The 19,039-nt window shown below is 43.2% G+C and overlaps 1 protein-coding gene across 1 annotated transcript in view; it reads right to left on the minus strand.

Annotated features, from left to right (window-relative positions):
- Positions 1–19,039, minus strand: part of TNN (tenascin N) — a 119,561-nt gene that overhangs the window by 19,502 nt on the left and 81,020 nt on the right. Inside the window, exons 12-16 of the mRNA XM_004027935.5 lie at positions 11,146–11,412; positions 9,526–9,789; positions 4,679–4,942; positions 1,447–1,577; positions 368–500 (exon numbers count right to left, since the gene is read on the minus strand). Of these exons, the coding sequence (XP_004027984.3) occupies positions 368–500; positions 1,447–1,577; positions 4,679–4,942; positions 9,526–9,789; positions 11,146–11,412 (1,059 nt within the window). The remainder of the gene's footprint in view (positions 1–367; positions 501–1,446; positions 1,578–4,678; positions 4,943–9,525; positions 9,790–11,145; positions 11,413–19,039) is intronic.

The following is a 19,039-nucleotide window of genomic DNA, read 5'->3' on the forward strand; positions in this document are numbered from 1 at the left end:
TCCTACTTTAAGGCAATTTATTTTGTTTGGAAATTATTTCATAACTTCCTACTTCAGCTTCTTCCAACTCTTCACTCATATCTTACTTTTCTCATCAACTCCCCAAATGCACCAGGAAAAGGTCAAGTTCACAACACTTCCTCCCCCAACTCAACTCCCTCACAAAATAACACTCTATTTCACTCCTCTCTTTAGCCTCCCCACTGTGGGGTGGATTTCTTTTGAACACACAACCCCATTTCCACTTCCCCATGCCTAGAGAAATCAATAGTTCTGCATCCACTTGCTCCTCCCTGAACTCCTTTGCTAGCCTTTCCAATGCTGGTTCTCATTGCATGGTCGTTCAGAGTACAGGATTCCATATTACCTGTGGAGAGGGTGGTGGATACATTTCTGCTCCGGCGACCACCCTTAAAGGCAACAAGGGAGACAGGGTAGGTGGCGCCTTGCTCAAGGCCTTGCAACTCAAACCTCTGGTCTTCTCGTCCCAGCTGCATCTCCTACCAAACAAGGGAGAGATTAGACAGCCAGTGACTCAGTTTATCACCCACTAGCACCCTAGGTGTCAACGGCGTTCCCTGGTGCTAATGACAGAAGCTCTCTGAGGGCACAGTGTTTTGTCTCTCCGAAGCCTCAGTGGCAGCCCAGAATCGCAGTGGGTCCCAGCCACTTCTCTGGAGAGCCATGCCATGGAGAGTCAGCGCTACTGGGAGCATCAGCTGAGAACCAGCACCCAGGACTGCAGCTTCAGGATCACCGGCCAAGTTTCTGGGAGACTTTGGCCTTCAGATACACACAGGGGCTCTAACTATAGTGGCTACATTGCCAGCAGGAACAGGCTGGCAATGCCGGGCTAAGGAGAAATTAATAGGGGAGGTGAAACTGGCCACTGATATCTGAGACAAGGAGATAGTTGATATTTCAATAAACTTCCTTCTGAACCAGTCTTACTTCCTCTATAAACATAGGGCTAACCTTCCTAGCTGTGCTGTCATAAGCACTAATTAAGATAACACATAAACCTAAGTGTCCTTCCTGTTTTTATTTCCTCCCTTCTTTCTTCATTGGCAAGGAGGGAGAATAATAATTTTCCATTGGGACAGGTTTTGAAAATTTGCTGGCCTTCAGATTCTAAGGGGAGGTATAACCCTTGAAATAAGGGTTAATCAATTTGTTCAATAAATATATATCGAACACCTACCATGTGCTAAGCACTGTCCTATGCACTTTAGATATGGTGATAAATGAAACAGACAAACATAGAGCTTACATTTATTGGGGAAGACTAACAATAAACAAAATAACCCAGGGCAGATGTACAACCAGCAATGTGATCAGTAAAGATCAGCAAGTTGCCATAAGGCCAGCAAATGAGCTGATTGGCCCAAGTTAGTTGCTTCACACAGAAGAGAAGACACCAGGAGAAAAGACAAGGAATCCCCGTACCTTAACTGTGCCGTCTGGGAACTGGTAAGTCAGAATGTAGCCGTGGATCTGAGCAGAGGGGGGCGTCCAGGTCAATACGCCACCAGACTGCGTTACAGCAGATGGACGAAGGTTTCTGGGAGGGTCGAGTTCTGTATGTAGAAAGTCAGGTAATTGTTATTACTAAGATACAACTGAGGCAAGGTAATTTTTGAGACATCAGTTTATATTTTCCCCTTTTCAAACCCTCCCATTTCTCCTCCTTTCAAGCAGTTTGCAGGCTCTCTTCCTGCCTGCCACAGGGCCTTTCTGACCTTTGTTTCTACAAGTACAGACCCATTAGAGACAAGAAGAATAGGGCGTTGGGTGGGTCCCAGAGGAAAGGAATCTGGGCCCCCATTTCCCAGGCAGGTTCCCACAAAGTGGTGGATATTAACAGCCTAGATTGGCAGATAGATCCTCAGAGATGGCAGGGCTCCCAAAAGGATGTGGAAAGATAAGAGGGCCACAGATCTGAAAGGGCCGTGCACAAAGAAACCAGGGTGACTTGGCCCGCCTGGAAAGTTGCCTGAAATGCTGGATGGGTCCCAATGCCTGTCACTGGGAAACTACCCAAGACTTACATACAGCCCTGAGGAAGGAGCTCACCCTAAGTAGAATATGGGCTTATGATTGAAATTAAGTTGGCATAGAAACAAAAGGTTGGCCAGGCACGGTGGCTCATGCCTGTAATCCCAGCACTTTGGGAGGCCAAGGCAGGCGGATCACAAGGTCAAGAGTTCGACACCAGCCTGGCCAATATGATGAAATCCCATCTCTACCAAACATACAAAAATTAGCCGGGTGTGGTGGTGGTCGCCTGTCATCCCAGCTACTCGGGAGGCTGAGGCAGGAGAATCGCTTGAACTCGGGAGATGGAGGTTGCAGTAAGCCAAGATCACGCCACTGCACTCCAGCCTGGGTGACAGAGCAAGACTCTGTCTTAAAAAAAAAAAAAAAAGAAAGAAACAAAAAAGTTATGTTTCTTACATATTGTTACATATTGAAGTGTGTGGCCTTAGATGCATATCCAGTAGAGAAAGAAGAGAAGGAGAAGGCGAGGGAACAGGTGCTTGTATAGAAGAGAGAGAGAGAGAGAGAAGGAAAGAAAGAAAGGGAGACAAGCGAGAGAAAGAAAGAAAGAGAAGAGAGAGAGCGAGAGAGAGAAAGAAAGAAAGAAAAAAAGAAAAGAAAGAAAAAGAAAAAAGAAAGAAAGAAAGGAGGGAGGGAGGGAAGGATGGAAAAAAGGAGAGAGAGAAAAGAAGAGAGTAAGGGAGAGAGAGAGAGAGAGAAAGAAAGAGAAAGAAAGAGGGAGAGAGAGAGAAGGAAGGAAAAGAGAAGAAAGGAAGAGGTGGGGGAGGGAAGAGGGAAAGAGAAGGGATATAGGAAAAGCAGAGCTTTTCTTCTATGTACTTCCTCACCCAAACACTAGAGGGAACGCGTGGGTAAGCAAGTGTGCACTGTAGACCAGGAAAACAGAAGCTCAGCAAAAATACTGGTCAACATCACTGGTCAGAAGGCTCTTTTTTTTTTTTTAACCAAAGAAGATATGAATGGAAATTTCTCTTCTGAAAAAGCATTATCATAGAAGGTTATTTTAATTTAGAACTTCCCAAAAAGACGTCTCCAGGCTATTTTCTACCCAGTAGCATTTCAGCTGAGAGCTGAATTGCAGTATTTTAATAGAAATCAGACAGCTGTTGTTTTGAATTAGGATGTTTTGACAAATTTTGAGTTTCTGTAATATCAACTTGGTTTGATTTTCTAAAGCATAACATCTGGCATGGATTTTATTCTATTCGTCTCACAGAAAAACTGAATTTCCTGATTTCACAATCAAGGCAAAACTGTGGCTATTTTAACATCTTAAGCAATCTCCTACCACCTCTTTGACTGCCCACCACTCCCTGGTTATGGACTTGAGATGTCTGTCTTAGTTACTTTCACATTTCTATGAAGCAGGAAAATGAGAATCTTTTTATTGCTGTCTTCAAAAATGGAGAAGGTGAACCCAAGAGAAGATAAACAAGGAAGAGGAGAAGAAAGGAATAAGAGAGAAAGGAACAGAGAAAGGAAGGGGAGAAGGAGGTAGGAAGTGGGAAAGAGGGAAGAAGGGAGAACTGGCTACTGGTTGCATCTGGAGAGCAACCCTGCATACTAGGGAGTCCGGGACAGAGAGAGGAGTTTGTTTGTTTGCTTTTGAGATGGAGTCTCGCTCTTTGTTGCCCAGGCTGGAGTGCAATGGCGCAATCTTGGCTCACTGCAACCTCCTCCTCCTGGGTTCAAGCAATTCTCCTGTCTCAGCCTCCCAAGTAGCTGAGATTACAGGCACCTGCCACCACACCCAGCTAATTTTTGTATTTTTAGTGGAGACGGGGTTTCTCCATGTTGGTCAGGCTGGTCTCAAACTCCCCTCAGGTGATCCGCCCGCCTCGACCTCCCAAAGGGCTGGGATTACAGGCATGAGCCACCGCGCCTGGCCGGTTTTTTTTTTGTTTTGTTTTGTTTTAACACATCTCTATTTAGTTTGAAAATATTTACTATAAGCATATATTACTTTTTAGATTAAAAATGCAAGCTAATTTTAACTAATAAAAATCATAGAGAAATTCAAGCCATCTCTAGGTCCCGTGGCAATACTTGTTGCGCTCAGCCATGGATGGAATGGACAGACCTTGCCCGTACTGCCTGAAGAGGCTCATAGACCTCAGGGTGGGCACAGTGCTCTCTTCCAAGTGCCTCTGAGTTCTGACCTCCGTGATGCTCTGCCAAGATCAGAGGCCCCATCACACACACAAAATACATGCAATTCAGGCACCTTTCATCATCAACTGAGGATGGAATGGAGAAAGATGCATCCCCATTGCCTCCATTCTGGAAGATGGAAACAGAAGAGGCTCCTGCCTCTATCTTCTCCCAACTGCAGCTGAGGCCCAACCATTTTCTCCATAGCAAGTGTGGAGAGTCTGAGCGCTGGGCCAGGTGGAGGGGTGAGGGAGGCCACCTTTGACACCAGCACTCCCTCTATACTCTCTCATCTTATCTGAGCTGTTGTGTCAACTTAATTAGCTCAAGGACGTAAAAAAGGAACCACTTTGAAGAATGTCCTCGGGTAAAGCAACCACCCTTCTGCTCCCCTCCCCAGCCCACTGATGGAGGAAGGTTCTCTCCTGATAAGTGTGAGGTGTTCCCCTGGCCTGGTCCCTCTCAGTACCTGTCTGGGCCTTGGTGTCAGCCTTCTTGCTCTCCTGGGCCCCCTTCTGGGCCCACACGTGCACCATGTACTCCATGCCCGGTCTCAGGCCCGTCAGGACAGTGCTGCTGTGCTCCTTCCCCACCGGAACCTCCCCGGTCTCTCCGTCAGCAGAGATGTAGCGCACCATGTACTTGTCAATGGTGGCCTGCACCGGGTCCCAGGAGACAGTGGCCATATTCTCTGTCACCCAGTCAGTCACTAGGTTTTTGGGGCTGTCAATTTCTTTTTAAAAAGATTTAGAAAAGGTTGAACTTTAGAACAAAGGAAGACATCGCATCTTACCACCTCATCACCAGGAGTTCTCCAACATATTATCATTAATAATGGTAGAATTCCACTTAAAACACGAGTCAAAGGCCCCGGGTCTCCATTTCCAAGGAAACAAACCACTGGATATACAACTGGAAGGAATCAGATCGTCTCCCACTTTTTAATATAAAAAAATTCTGTCCTTGTAATTCTCATCAAAATAACAATAAAACTTCCTGAGCAACAAGATAAGCCACCAAAACTGCTGTGGATATAACCTCTTTTCTGATCTCCCTGGTATCTAGTTATTTTGTTTCACAGAATTTGAGAGCCAAGAAGTCATATCCTCCACCCTTCCTGACTTATAAAAGGGGAGGAGAATGGAGGCCCAGGGAAATGGAATGTCTAGGCCAAGTTCCTGTTGACATCTTATGTTAAAGCCAAGACTCTTCGCTCTGAATTTTAGGCCTTCCCACCCTCTCAAGGACTTTGCTGCAGATCTGCCCTTTCTCTCCTGTGTCATCAATCTCTTCTTCTCTGTCATCAGTCCCAGACAAGCAAGGTCTAGAATCCCCCATCCTCTCCCGTATCATTCCATTTCTCTGCAACCGTAAACTGACAGATTGTCTCAAGAGAAATGTCTACATACCTTAACTTCACTGCTCACTCTCCAATCAATCCTGTTTGCATCTTTCTATGCCACACAACTAAATCTGCTAGTCTAAGTCACCAACAACATCCGTGTTGCCACATCTAATGCATACTTGCCATTCTCAACTTTACACTGCTTCTGGGTGGCATTTGGCAGAGCTGATCCACTCCTTCCTTCTTGAAACACTCTCAACCCTTGGCTTCCATGACTACATACTCCCTTGATTTTCCTAACTCACTGGCTCTTCTTCAGTCCTTTGTTAGCAACCTTCAAACACTGGAGCACCCAAAGCTCCCTTTCTCTGTTATTTGTTGTGTTTTGTTTTGTTTTGTTTTGTTGATACAGAGTCTCGGTCTTTCACCCAAGCTGGAGAGCAGTGGTGCCATCATAGGTCACTGCAGCCTTGACCTCCCAGGCTCAAGCAATCCTCCCACCTCAGCCTCCGGAGTAGCTGGGAATACAGGTGCATGCCACCACACTCAGCCAATTTTTGTATTTTTTTTTTTTGTAAAGACAGGATTTCACCAGGCTGGTCTTGAACTCCTGAGCTCAAGCAATTCACCTACCTCAGCCTCCAAAAGTTCTGGGATTACAGGTGAGAGTCACTACACCTGTCCCAAAGCTCCCTCTTTTCCTCTCTGTACTTTTCCACCTAGGTGATCTCACTCATGCCCATGGCTTTAAATACCAACTGGATGTTAATCGCTCCACAATATCTATTAATTCTGAGCCCCTGACTAGTTTATACAACTGCATCTCCACCATGGTGCCTGGCCTGTATTAGACACTCAATAAATATTTATGTAATCAATAAATGAATCACTCAATTAACCAAGGAATCTCACAAGTATCTTGAACTTAAATATTTAAAAGTCTTGATGTTTCTCCCCAAACTTTTTATTTCTCAGTCTCCCCTCTCAAGAAATGGTAGTCCAATCTCCCATGTTGCTCAAATAAAAAACAGAGGTCATACCTGAGTCCTCGTTTTCTTCCTACCCCACATCTATCAACAGGTATTATCATCCATACCTCAAAAATATATTCCAGACATCCCCTCTTCTCTGTCCCTTTTGCCATCATGCTTACCTAGACAATCAGCATTTTGCACCCAGACTTTTCTAGCAGCTTCTCTACAAACCTCCCAACTTCTATCCTTGTCATTTTCTCCATTTATTCTCCTCACTGTGGCCTGGAAAATGTTTTTTAAATGAACACTGCATCATATCACTCTTCTAGTATTAATAAGTATAGCCCATTTTGTCCTCTAAGCATCACATGGTCCTGGCTGATCTGCCCCTTCTCCTCCCACCTCATCTCAGGCCACTTGCTCTTCCACCCTCTATGCTCCAGCAAAACTGGCCTCTTTTCATTCTCCAACCATCCCAGGTACTGTTCCAGCTGGGGGACATCACACATACTCTTCCCTTTGCCAGAAATGGCTAGTTTTCGCCAAAATCCATTCTCCCCCTTCTTCTGTAAGCACACTTACTGTCCAACAGATCTCTCTGCAATGATGAAAGTATTCTATAATTGGCACAGTCCAATACTGTAGCCATTAGTCACATGTGGCTACTGACCATTTGAAATGTGGCTAATCCAAATGAGAAAATATTTTTATTTTATTTTTAATTAATTAAAATTTAGGCTTGGCATGGTGACCCATGCCTGTAATCCCAGCACTTTGGGAAGCCGAGGCAGGAGGATCACTTGAGCCCAGGAGTTCAACATAGTGAGACCCCATCTCTAAAAGAAATAAAAAATTACAGGTTTAGTGGCACGTGCCCATGGTCCCAGCTACTTGGGAAGCTAAGGTGGGAGGATGGCTTGAGCCCGAGAGGTCAAGCCTGCAGTGAACTGTGATCACACCACTGTACTCCAGCCTAGCTAACAGAATGAGACCCTGTCTCTGAAAATAAAATAAAAATAAAAATAATTTTAATAGCTACATGTAGCTAGCAGCTGCTGTGTTGGTCAGGACAGCATAACCAAAGTAAAGCTGGGCACAGGGCCATCCAGCTAAAGACCTCATTTCCTAGCCTTTTTTGCAGTGAGGTCTGTCTGGGACCTGGCAATGGAACATGAGAAGGGCTGATATGTGCAATGTCCCAGTGATGCCCTGACCTTCATCATGCCTCTTCCCACTGGCTACAATGCGGACAGGGTGGTGACCAGGTAAAGGAGGGCAAATTGCTAGGGATGACTAAGCAACAATCACAGAAGCAGCCTGGGTCTCCTGGACGAGGAGCTACCATATCAGCCCTGGACATTCTACAGAGAGGAATACACTCCATTCCTGCTGAAGCAACTGTTATTTGACTGTTTCTGTCTATGTATATCCTATTACTACTCACCCTTCCCATCTGCAAGACATCCTTACCCTGTAATTCTCTATACCTACACCATGTTCATCTCCTTCACAGAATTTAGCATAATTTATGGTTTTAAATGTGTTTTCCTATTTATTGTCTATCTTCACTCTAGACTTCAAGAGAGTAGAGATATTTGTTTTGTTCACCACTGTGTTCCCCAGGCCTGGCACTTAGATGATGATCATTAAAAGTCAGCTGCCTACTGCAAGGAAACAGGGCTCCAGCCACCCAGGTGAATACTTGCTCCTTTCTATCACACAGCGTCTATTCGGTCAAACCTATACAAAATAGCTTGCCACAAAACAGGTTTTTAATCAGTGGTTTTAAGAATTTTATATTGGTTTTACATTATTTTCTATAGCTGAGAGATGCAATGATTAAAAACACAGGCTTTGGAAAGAGTTTTAAGACATTCATGGGCTCGGGCGCAGTGGCTCATGCCTGTAATCCCAGCACTTTGGGAGGCCATGGTAAGCGGATCACAAGGTCAGGAGATCGAGACCATCCTGGCTAACACGGTGAAACCCCGTCTCTACTAAAAATACAAAAACAAAATTAGCCGGGCATGGTGGCGGGCGCTTGTAATCCCAGCTACTTGGGAGGCTGAGGCAGGAGAATGGCATGAACCTGGGAGGTGGAGCTTGCAGTGAGCCGAGATAGCGCCACTGCACTCCAGCCTGGGCAACAGGGCAAGACTCTGTCTCAAAAAAAAAAAAAAAAAAAAAAAAAGGCATTCATGGGACTGCTCCCACTGGGTCCATTACTATAGTTTTGTCAGACATGCTTGAACCAGAGCAACTCCATCTTGAATAGGAACTGGGTCAAATAAGGGTGAAACCTACTGGGCTGCATTCCCAGATGGTTAAGGCATTCTAAGTCACAGGATAAGATAGGAGGTCAGCACAAGATACAGGTCATAAAGACCTTGCTGATAAAACAGCCTGCAGTAAAGAAGCCGGCCAAGACCCACCAAAATGAAGATGGCAATGAGAGTGACCTCTGGTCGTCCTCACTACTACACTCCCACCAGTGCCATGACAGTTTACAAATGCCAAGGCAATGTCAGGAAGTCACCCTATATGGTCTAAAAGGGGGAGGTATGAATAATCCACCTCTTGTTTAGCATATCTTCAAGTAATAACCATAAAAATGGACAACCACAAGCCCTCGGGGCTGCTCTGCCTATGGCTAGTAGCCATTCTTTTATTCCTTTACTTTCCTAATAAACTTGCTTTCACTTTACTCTATGGACTCACCCTGAACTCTTTCTTGCACAAGATCCAAGAACCCTTTCTAAGGGTCTGGATCGGGACGCCTTTCCTATAACACGTTGTTCTTTCTTTGGGTGAATGAAAGTTTTTTGTTTGTTTGTTTTTTGTTTTTGTTTTGTTTTGTTTTGTTTTTACAGCAAACTCTCCTAAAACAGTCTGCAGCCCTGAGGTTACAGATGCCAAAAGCAGCTGCATCGTCACTCAGCTGCAATAGATCAACCTGCAGCTACTACCCGGGTTTGCTCTTCTCTTCACTTCTATTACCTGTCTGGGCCTTGGTGTCAGCCTTCTTGCTCTCCTGGTTCCCCTTCTGGGCCCACACGTGCACCGTGTACTCCACGCCCGGCCTCAGGCCCATCAGGACAGTGCTGCTCTGCTCCTTCCCCACTGGAACCTCCCTGGTCTCTCCGTTGGCAGACATGTAGCGCACCACATACCTGTCAATGGTGGCCTGCACCGGGTCCCAGGAGACAGTGGCTGTATTCTCTGTCACCTGGTCAGTGACCAGGTTTTGGGGGCTGTCAATGTCTGAAAAAAAAAAATGCTGATCAATATGCACCATGAACAGGTGCCAGAGTGCAGAAACTGGTGGCCATTTTGCATGGGGTGAAACCCTTTCATGTTTTGTGGGGTTTCCACCTCATATGCTCTTGTTTCATTTTTAGCTGTTTCATGGACATCATCTTCTCCCCCAAGATATACCTGGCTCCTCAAGTAGAAAGCACAATAGATCAGAACCTGAGAATCCAGGCTGTTACCTCTACCAAGTCTTTAGCAAAACAAATCTTTTATTCATCTAGTAAGGGTATATCAAGCCCCAACTCTGTCCATGAAATGTTCTAGACAGTGTGCAGAATCCAGAATTGGAAAAGACATGGTCTCTGCTCACAAGGAACTAACAATTTTGTGTCTCGCATCATGTCAGTAAAGACCTCCCATTTCATACTAGAAGATTCTAAAAGCCACTTCTAAATGTAAGCCCCTGGAGGAAGAGGGCGGCATCCTATTCTCCTGTGTTCCCAGTGCCTAGTAGTGGGCAGGGCACGTGGAAAATGCTCACTATATATTATTAAAGGAATCCGCAAAAAGTAAAACCCTGGTTGAATATTCTCTAGCATATCACAGATTCATTCGTCATGCTGGTTTGCTGATTAAATCACTGTACAAAATATGGTTAGATATCGCTTCCACTAAAATAAGAATATAACGTAGGAGCTATTCTTATCCTCAAAACTCTGGCCAACGTACACTCTGCTATTCCACAAGAGGAATACGCTCCTTTCTTGTTTAAGCAACTGTTATTTGGTTGTTTTGGCCATGTGTATCCTATTACTATTTCAACTTCCTATCTGAGAAACATCACTACTTCATTATTCTCTATACCTACACCATGTCATCTCCTTCATAGAACTTATCATAATTTCTAGTTATAAATTTGTTTTATAGTTATAATGTGATTCATTTGTCATAAAGCAAATGATATACATCTCCGTGCTATGGCAGATGTGACATCCACGTTCTTAAAGTCAAATTTTCAATATACTATTATTATTAACAAAATTTGATTTTCATTTCCTGTTCCCACTCACAAACTCACTAAAAGACCCTTGATACTGTCTACAGCAAAAGATCCATGCAATCAGAAGAGGAGCTGATGGACATGACCATGTAATCATAGCTTGGAGACTGCCTTGTGGCCCTGACTTGCAAGGAAACTAGTTAAAGGAAAATGAGGGATGGTGTGTGCAATCTGTTATGAAGGGACGCCATCCCACTCTTCCATTAATCATTGACTTCTGCCAACGTCAGAGAAGGAAAACAAAACTTGTCATCCACTGACTTAGCATGAAAGCTCTTATATTCCCAAAGAACAATGCTCCTTACCTGTCTGGGCCTTGGTGTCAGCCTTCTTGCTCTCCTGGGCCCCCTTCTGGGCCCACACGTGCACCGTGTACTCCACACCCGGCCTCAGGCCCGTCAGGACAGTGCTACTCTGCTCCTTCCCCACCGGAACCTCCCTGGTCTCTCCATCCTTGGCAGAGGTGTAGCGCACCACGTACCTGTCAATGGTGGCCCGCACCGGGTCCCAGGAGACAGTGGCCATATTCTCTGTCACCCGGTCGGTCACCAGGTTTTGGGGGCTGTCAATGTCTGAAAAAAAAATTGCTGATCAATGAACACTATTAACCGGTACCAAAGAGTGAGATCTGGGCATTTTACTTGTGGTAAGGCAGTTTCCTGTTCTTATGGTTTCTCCATATCATATGCTGGTTTTCAGTTGTTTCATGGATATAGACCTTATCCCCACAGCTGGATTCTTGGATTTTCAACAAGGCAGCACAGGAGAGTGGTATGAGTACTAAATCCAAAGTCAGAAGAACTGGGTTCTAGTTCCAGCCCAGAGAGGCAGAGCAGAGGTGCAGGTTGGAGCCAGGTTACTAGCAATCTAATCCCAGCTCTGCCATCTGCCAGTTGTGGCTCTGGACAGTTCAGCTGTTCCTGGCTGGGCCTCAGCTTCTTCATCTGTAAAATCTGAGGTTTGGGTTAGATAAACTTTTAAGGTTCATTCAAGCATGAATATTCCATGCATGTAACTAATTTCATAACTTACTAACTTGTTTTTGTGACTTTGGGCAAGTTGCTTTACTTTACTTCTGTATTTGTAACAAGGGGATGTTAATGATTATTGCACTTATCACTCTGAGTAGCTCTGTAAACCAAGAGAAAAAAATGATATGTAGCAAAGGGGCTTTGAAAATGTTAAAGTATTATAGTGTTTACCACTCTGAAGCCACAGAATATTTACTCTATAATTTAAAATGTAATTAAAGGCAAACCTACCTCTCTGCCTCAATTTTCTCCACAAGAAAAAAAAGGCAGGGAAAAATAATATTAGTACATATTCTACAGAGTTATTGTGAATATTATATGAGCTAATAACATGTCTCCTAGTGTGACATCAGCAAGATGGCCAGTTAGAAATCCCTGACACTCATCTTCTGCACAAAAACAACTAAAAGAATAAACAACGACATTTAAAAAAAAAATAACTAAAGGAGAGTGCAGAATTATGTCAAAGGAGAAACAGAAACTCTGGTGAGCACAGAAACTCAAGATAGCCACATAGAGAACAGAAGGAAACACTGGGACCCCACCACCCCATTGCCCAGGTAAGAGCAGCTGGAAACCAGGAAGAACTTCTCCCTACAGCAAAACGTAAGCAAGAAGATCCCAGTAGCCCCTATCAGCACCTTGTACACCTACCGTCCTCACCACTGGGATCTCCTACAGCTCTCAGAGGCACTAAGCCCAGCTGAGGGAGCTGCCTACAGGCACACAACTGTGCTCCCTCAGAAATGGAGCCAACACTGTGCCCCACCCCCTGTGGCCTGCATGGCTATTGTGCTACACCGTCTTGGTGTCTTGGAACTGGAGCTACTGTTGGAATGTGTCTTGCTCTCGGGGTGAGTAGCCATTCACCCCTTCATCCCTAAGGGTAAACTGCTGCTGAGACACCACCACCCAGTGACCTGACATCTCCAAGCGGAGCTGTGAGCAACTGTTACACCTTTCCCCATGGGGCCAAGCAGCAGTGGAACCACTCCACATCCCCCTCCGCTACCCACTCATTCCAGAGCTGAAACTGCATGCTCTTTCGTGGAGAATCATTGCTTTGGTAAAACAGCTCCATCCACTTCTGTCACACTAGGCAGCACTCTACTCATAGGGGCCTGAGCTGAAACTGCACTAGTTTCAGCTCCTCAGGGAAGCTCCCCAGGGAACAATGCTTTCGGCAGAGCCCTATATCCCAGGAAAATGGTGTTGAGGCCATCCAACATAGTCACATCCCTCAGGACTGAGCTGGAGTGGCACATTGCCCGCTGGGGAATCAGTGCCTCAACCAAGCTGAGCAGCTGCACGTCCTAGGGCTGTGCTGACATAGTACCCTAGGTCCCAGGGAAATACAGCAGTGGTTGGCTAAGACACCCCACCCTACTGGCCAGACAACTCTAGTATTCTTCTTCCCTAGAGCTGGACTAGGCCCCTTGAGTCTGAGCTCCTGAGACACTCTTCTCCCAGGGAGTAGAGTCATTGTTGTGCTGCTCCCTGCCCTGGTACAGCCCAAAAAACAGTGTGCTTGATTATTTTGGGATGCTTGCTGCTGCTGCATCTGGCCTTACAGAGACTGGGATACTGCCAAGTCCCACCATTGTAGAGTCTAGAATCCCCACTACACAATTCCTCACACCTAGGGATCCAAGTTGCCACTGAGCTCTATTGGTGCAGGTTTCCAAATTACAGCAATTACAGCAATTACAGCCATATCCTGCACCCTGGTCTCACACTTCCAGAGCACTTCTTCTTCCTCCAAGTTAAACCACGGCTGCATCCTGCCCATCAGGGGTAGAATTACAGTTACAAACTGACCCCCTAAAGCCAAGCTGCTAGGCACTATAGGCATCCTATATCCAGCCTTGACACAGAGATCACTCTGCATCCCAAGACTCAAGTGCCACTATAGGTTCACAAGACCTTGAGCCTAAGTAAGACCTTGCCCCACAGTTGCTTTGAGCACCTGTACTTGAAACCCAGTGTCATGGCAGCTGCTTCTATGCCATGTCAGACCTGACACCAAGAGGGAGACTTTCAGCTAAGTCTTCCCATTATGGGGAAAATAAGAATAGAATAGCCCTTGCCACAATAGCCCTTGCTACCAAGGGCATTAACAACCTATACTGCCACCACCACTACCACAAACTTCTGTAGTCTAGGCCACTGATATGCCCATAGTTATTGCTGATGTCAAACACAACCAAAGAAGTTGCACAAAGACTATACCACTGAACCTACGTGAACCACCCTTCCCAACTGGCACATTAAAGTTCAACCGAGGTAAAAGTATTTCTCTAAGAAAGCCACTCTAGAAAGTTTAGAAGAGGCAATTGTTCCACCAGATACACAGACCTCAATGCAAGGACACAAGGAACATGAAGAAAGCAAGAAAATATGACACCACCAAAGGAACATAATAACTCTCTAGAAACAGACCCCAATTAAAAAGAAATCGATACATTGTCAGAAAAGGAATTCAAAATAATGATCTTAAGGAAACTTAATGAAATTCAAAAAATACAGATAGACAATTTGATGAAATCAGAAAAATAATACATGATATGAATGAGAAATTCAGCGAAGAGATAGATATCACAAAAAAGAAACACAGCTAATGAATTCAATGAATGAAATTTAAAAAAATAATGAAGAGCTTCCACGGCAGACTTGGTTAAGCAGAAAAAAGGATCTCTGAACTTGAAGATAAATTGTTTGACATTACCCAGTGAGAGAAAGAAAAGAAATAAAAATGAAAAAGAGTAAAGAAAGCCTACAAAACCTATGGGATACTATTAAGTGAATAAATATTCATATTATAGGAGTTCCAGAAAGAAAAGAGATGTAAAAAGGTATAGAAAACCTACTTAATGAAATAATAGCTGAAAATGTCCCAAGTCTGGGGAGAGATATGAATATTCAGATCTAGGAAGCTCAAGTCCCTAAATAGATTCAACCCCAAAAAGGTCCTTCCTGAAGTATATTATAGTCAAGTTGTCAATAGTCAAAGACAAAGAGAAAATTCTAAAAACAGTAAAAGAAAAGCGTTAGGTCACATATAAGGGAATCCCATTAGACAAACAGCAAAATTCTCAGCAGAAATCTTACAGGCCAGGAGAGAAAGGGATGATATAGCCCAAGCATCTGAAAGGGGGGGGAAAAAAAGCTGTCAACTGAGAATACCATACCCAGCAAGTCTATTCTTCAGAAATGAGGGAGAAACAAAGTCTTTCCCAGAAAAGGAAAAACTGAGGGAATCCATCACCACTAAACTGGCTCTACAAGAAATGCTCAAGGAAGTCCTACATTTGGAAGCAAAAAGATGATAATCACAATCATGAGAACATAGAAAAGTATAAACTCACTGGCAGAGCAGATACACAAAGGAGAAAGAAAAGGATCAAGCCTCAGTACTACAAAAACCTACCAAATCACAATAAGAAACAATAATAGAAGAAGAAACTAACAAAGGATATACAAAATAATCTGGAAAACAATTTACAAATGACAGGAGTCACTCCTCTCCTATCAATAATAACCTTGAATGTAAATGGATTAAATTCCCCACTTAAAAGATAGACTTGCTGAGGCCGGGCATAGGGCTCATGCCTGTAATCCCAGCACTTTGGGAGGTCGAGGCAGGCAGATCACTTGAAGGTCAGGAGTTTGAGACCAGCCTAGCCAACATGGTGAAACCCTGTCTCTACTAAAAATACAAAAAAAAAAAATTAGAAAGACATGGTGGCACATGCCTATAGTCCCAGCTACTTGGAGGGTTGAGGTGGGAGAATCACTTGAACCTGAGAAGCAGAGGTTGCAGTGAGCCGAGATTACACCACTGCATTCCAGCCTGGACAACAGAGTGAGGCTTTGCCTCAAAAAAAAAAAAAAAAAAAAGATCGGTCGGCTGAATGGATCTTTAAAAAATGACCCACTTATGTGCTACCTACAAGAATCTTCCTTCACCTGTGGAAACACATATAGATGCAAAGTGAAGGGATGGAAAAAGATATTCCATGTAAACAGAAACCAAAAGCAAACAGGAGTAGCTATGCTTATATGAGATTAAACAGATTTTTTAAGTCAAAAGTATAAAAAGAGGCAAAGGAGGTTATTATGTAAAGAAAAAGAGATCAATTCAGCAAGAGGATACAAGTGAGATTTATCGCAGGGATGCAAGAATAGTTCAACATACACAAATCAATAAATGTGACACATCACATAAACACAATGAAGAATAAAAAAAAACTATCATCTCAATAGATGCAAAAAGCATTTGATAACATTCAACAACGTTTCATCATAAAAACCCTAAACAAGCTAGATATAAAAAAAGCATACCTCAACACGCTAAAGGCCATATAAGACAAACCCATAGCTAACAATACACTGATTGGGGAAAAACTGAAAGCTTTTCTCTAAGAACCAGAACAAGACAAGGATGATCACTCTTGCCGCTCTTATTCAACATAGTACTGGAAGTCCTAGCCAGAGCAATTAGGCAACAGAAAGGAATAAAGAGCATCCAAATTGAAAAAGAGGAAGCCAAATTGTCCCTGTTTGCAGATAACATGATCTCATATATAGAAAACCCTAACAAGCTCCACCAAGACACTCTTAGAACTGATAAATTCAATAAAGTTTCACGATACAAAATTAGCATATAAAAATCAGTAGTGTTTCTATATACCAGCAATGAACTAGCACACAAAAAAAAAAAAATCAAGGAAGCAATCCCTTTTACAATAGCTACTTTTAAAAACACACCCATAAATAAATTTAACAAAAGAGGTGAAAGATCGCTGCAAGGAAAAACTATAAAACACTAATGAAAGAAATTGAAGATGTCACAAAAAAATGGAAATATATCCTATGTTTATGAATGGGAAGAATATTGTAAAAAAATTGTACTCCCAAAAGCAATCTATAGATTCAATGCAATCTGTATCAAAATATCAATGACATTCTTTAGAAAAACAATTCTTTTTTTTTTTTTTTTTTTTTTTTTTTTGAGACAGAGTCTCGCTGTGTTTCCCAGGCTGGAGTGCAGTGGCATGATCTCAGCTCACTGCGACCTCCATCTCCTGGGTTCAAGTGATTCTCCTGCCTCAGCCTCCCCAGTAGCTGGGATTACAGGCGTGCACCATCATGCCCAGCTAATTATTTTTGCTTTTGTTTTGAGACGGAGTTTCACTCTTGTTGCCCAGGCTGGAGTGCAATGGTGTGATCTTGGCTCACTGCAACCTCTGCCTCCCCGGTTCAAGCGATTCTCCTGCCTCAGCCTCCCAAGTAACTGGGATTACAGGCACCTGCCACCACATTCAGCTAATTTTTGTATTTATAGTAGAGACGGGGTTTCACCATGTTGGCCAGGCTGGTCTCGAACTTCTGTCCTCAGGTGATCCACCCGCCTTGGCCTCCCAAAGTACTGGGATTACAGGCGTGAGCTACCGCACCCAGCCCTTTTTTTTTTTTCTTGTATTTTTAGTAGAAACAGGGTTTCACCATGTTGGCCAGGCTGGTCTTGAACTCCTGACCTCAAATGATCCACCCGCCTTGACCTCCCAAAGTGCTGGGATTACAGGCATGAGCCACTGCATCCAGCCTAGAAAAATCAATTCTAAAATTCATATGGAACCACAGAAGACCCCAAATAGCCAAAGAAATCCTGAGCAAAAATAACAAAGCTGGAGGCATCACATGAGCTGACTCTAATATGTACTACAAAGCTATAGTAACCAAAACAGCTTGGACCTGGCATAAAAACGGACACATAGGCACAATGGAACAGAATAGAGAACCCAGAAATAAATCCACATATTTACTGCCAACTGATTTTTGACAAGTAACCAAGAACATTCAGTGGGGAAAGAACAGGCTCTTCAATAAATAGTTCTAGGAAAATTGAATATCCATATGCAGAAGAATAAAACTAGACCTCTATTTCTCACCTTATTCAAAAATTAAATTAAAGCGGATTAAAGAATTAAATGTAAGACCTGAAACTATGAAACTACAGAAGAAAACATTGGGGAAACACTTTAGAACATTGGTCTAGGCAGATATTTTGGGTAAGACTGCAAAAGCACAGGCAACAAAAGCAAAAATAGACAAATGGAAATACATCAAGCAGAAAAGCTTTTGCACAGCAAAGGAAATAATCGACAGAATGCAGAGACAACCTACATAATGGGAGAAACTATTTGCAAGCTGTCTATGTGATAAAGTATTAATAAACAGAATACATAAGGAGTTCAAACTCAATAGCAAAATAATAATAACAATCATCATCATCATATTTTAAAATGGGCAAATGATCTAAATAGGCATTTCTCAAAAGAAGACATACAAATGACCAACAAACATTTATGAAAAAATGTTCAACATCACTAATCATCAGGGAAATGCAAATCAAAATCACATTGAGATATCATCTCATCCCTGTTAAAACTGCTATTATCAAAAAGACAAACAATAACAGGTACTGGTGAGGATGTGGAGAAAGGGGAATACTAGTTCACTGCTGGTGGGAATGGCAATTAGTACAGCCACTATGAGTAAAAGCATGGAGTTTCCTCAAAAAACTAAAAATAGATGTACCATATGATCCAGCAACCTCGCTGCTGAGTATACATCCAAAAAAAAGGAAATCAGTATATCAAAGAGATAGCTGCATGCCCATGTTTACTGCAGCACTATTCATAATAACCAAAATACTGAATTAACCTAACTGTCCACTAATGGATGGATAAGGAAATTTTGATATATATATATATGTATGTGTATATATATATAATATATATACACATATACATACACAACAGAATACTATTCATCCATAAAAAGGAATAAAATCCTTTCCTTTGCAGCAACACAGATCAAACTGGAGGTTATTATGTTAAGTGAAATAAGCCAGGCACAGAAACACAAACATTGCATGTTCTTACTCATATGTGGGAGCTAAAAAAATTGATCTCATGGAAGTTGCGAATAAAATGATGGTTACCAGAGGCTAGGAAGTGTAGGGGTAAGGGGAATGAACACAGGTTGGCTTAAGGGTTTAAAAATACAGTTAGATAGAAGAAATACATTCTAGTGTTTGATAGCACAGTAGGATTGAGAGGTGACAGCGTGCTGGCAGTCCTCAGAGCCCTCACTTGCTCTTGGC

Source organism: Gorilla gorilla, chromosome 1 (assembly GCF_029281585.2).
Source record: "Gorilla gorilla gorilla isolate KB3781 chromosome 1, NHGRI_mGorGor1-v2.1_pri, whole genome shotgun sequence".
In the NCBI taxonomy this organism is placed as follows: domain Eukaryota; kingdom Metazoa; phylum Chordata; class Mammalia; order Primates; family Hominidae; genus Gorilla; species Gorilla gorilla.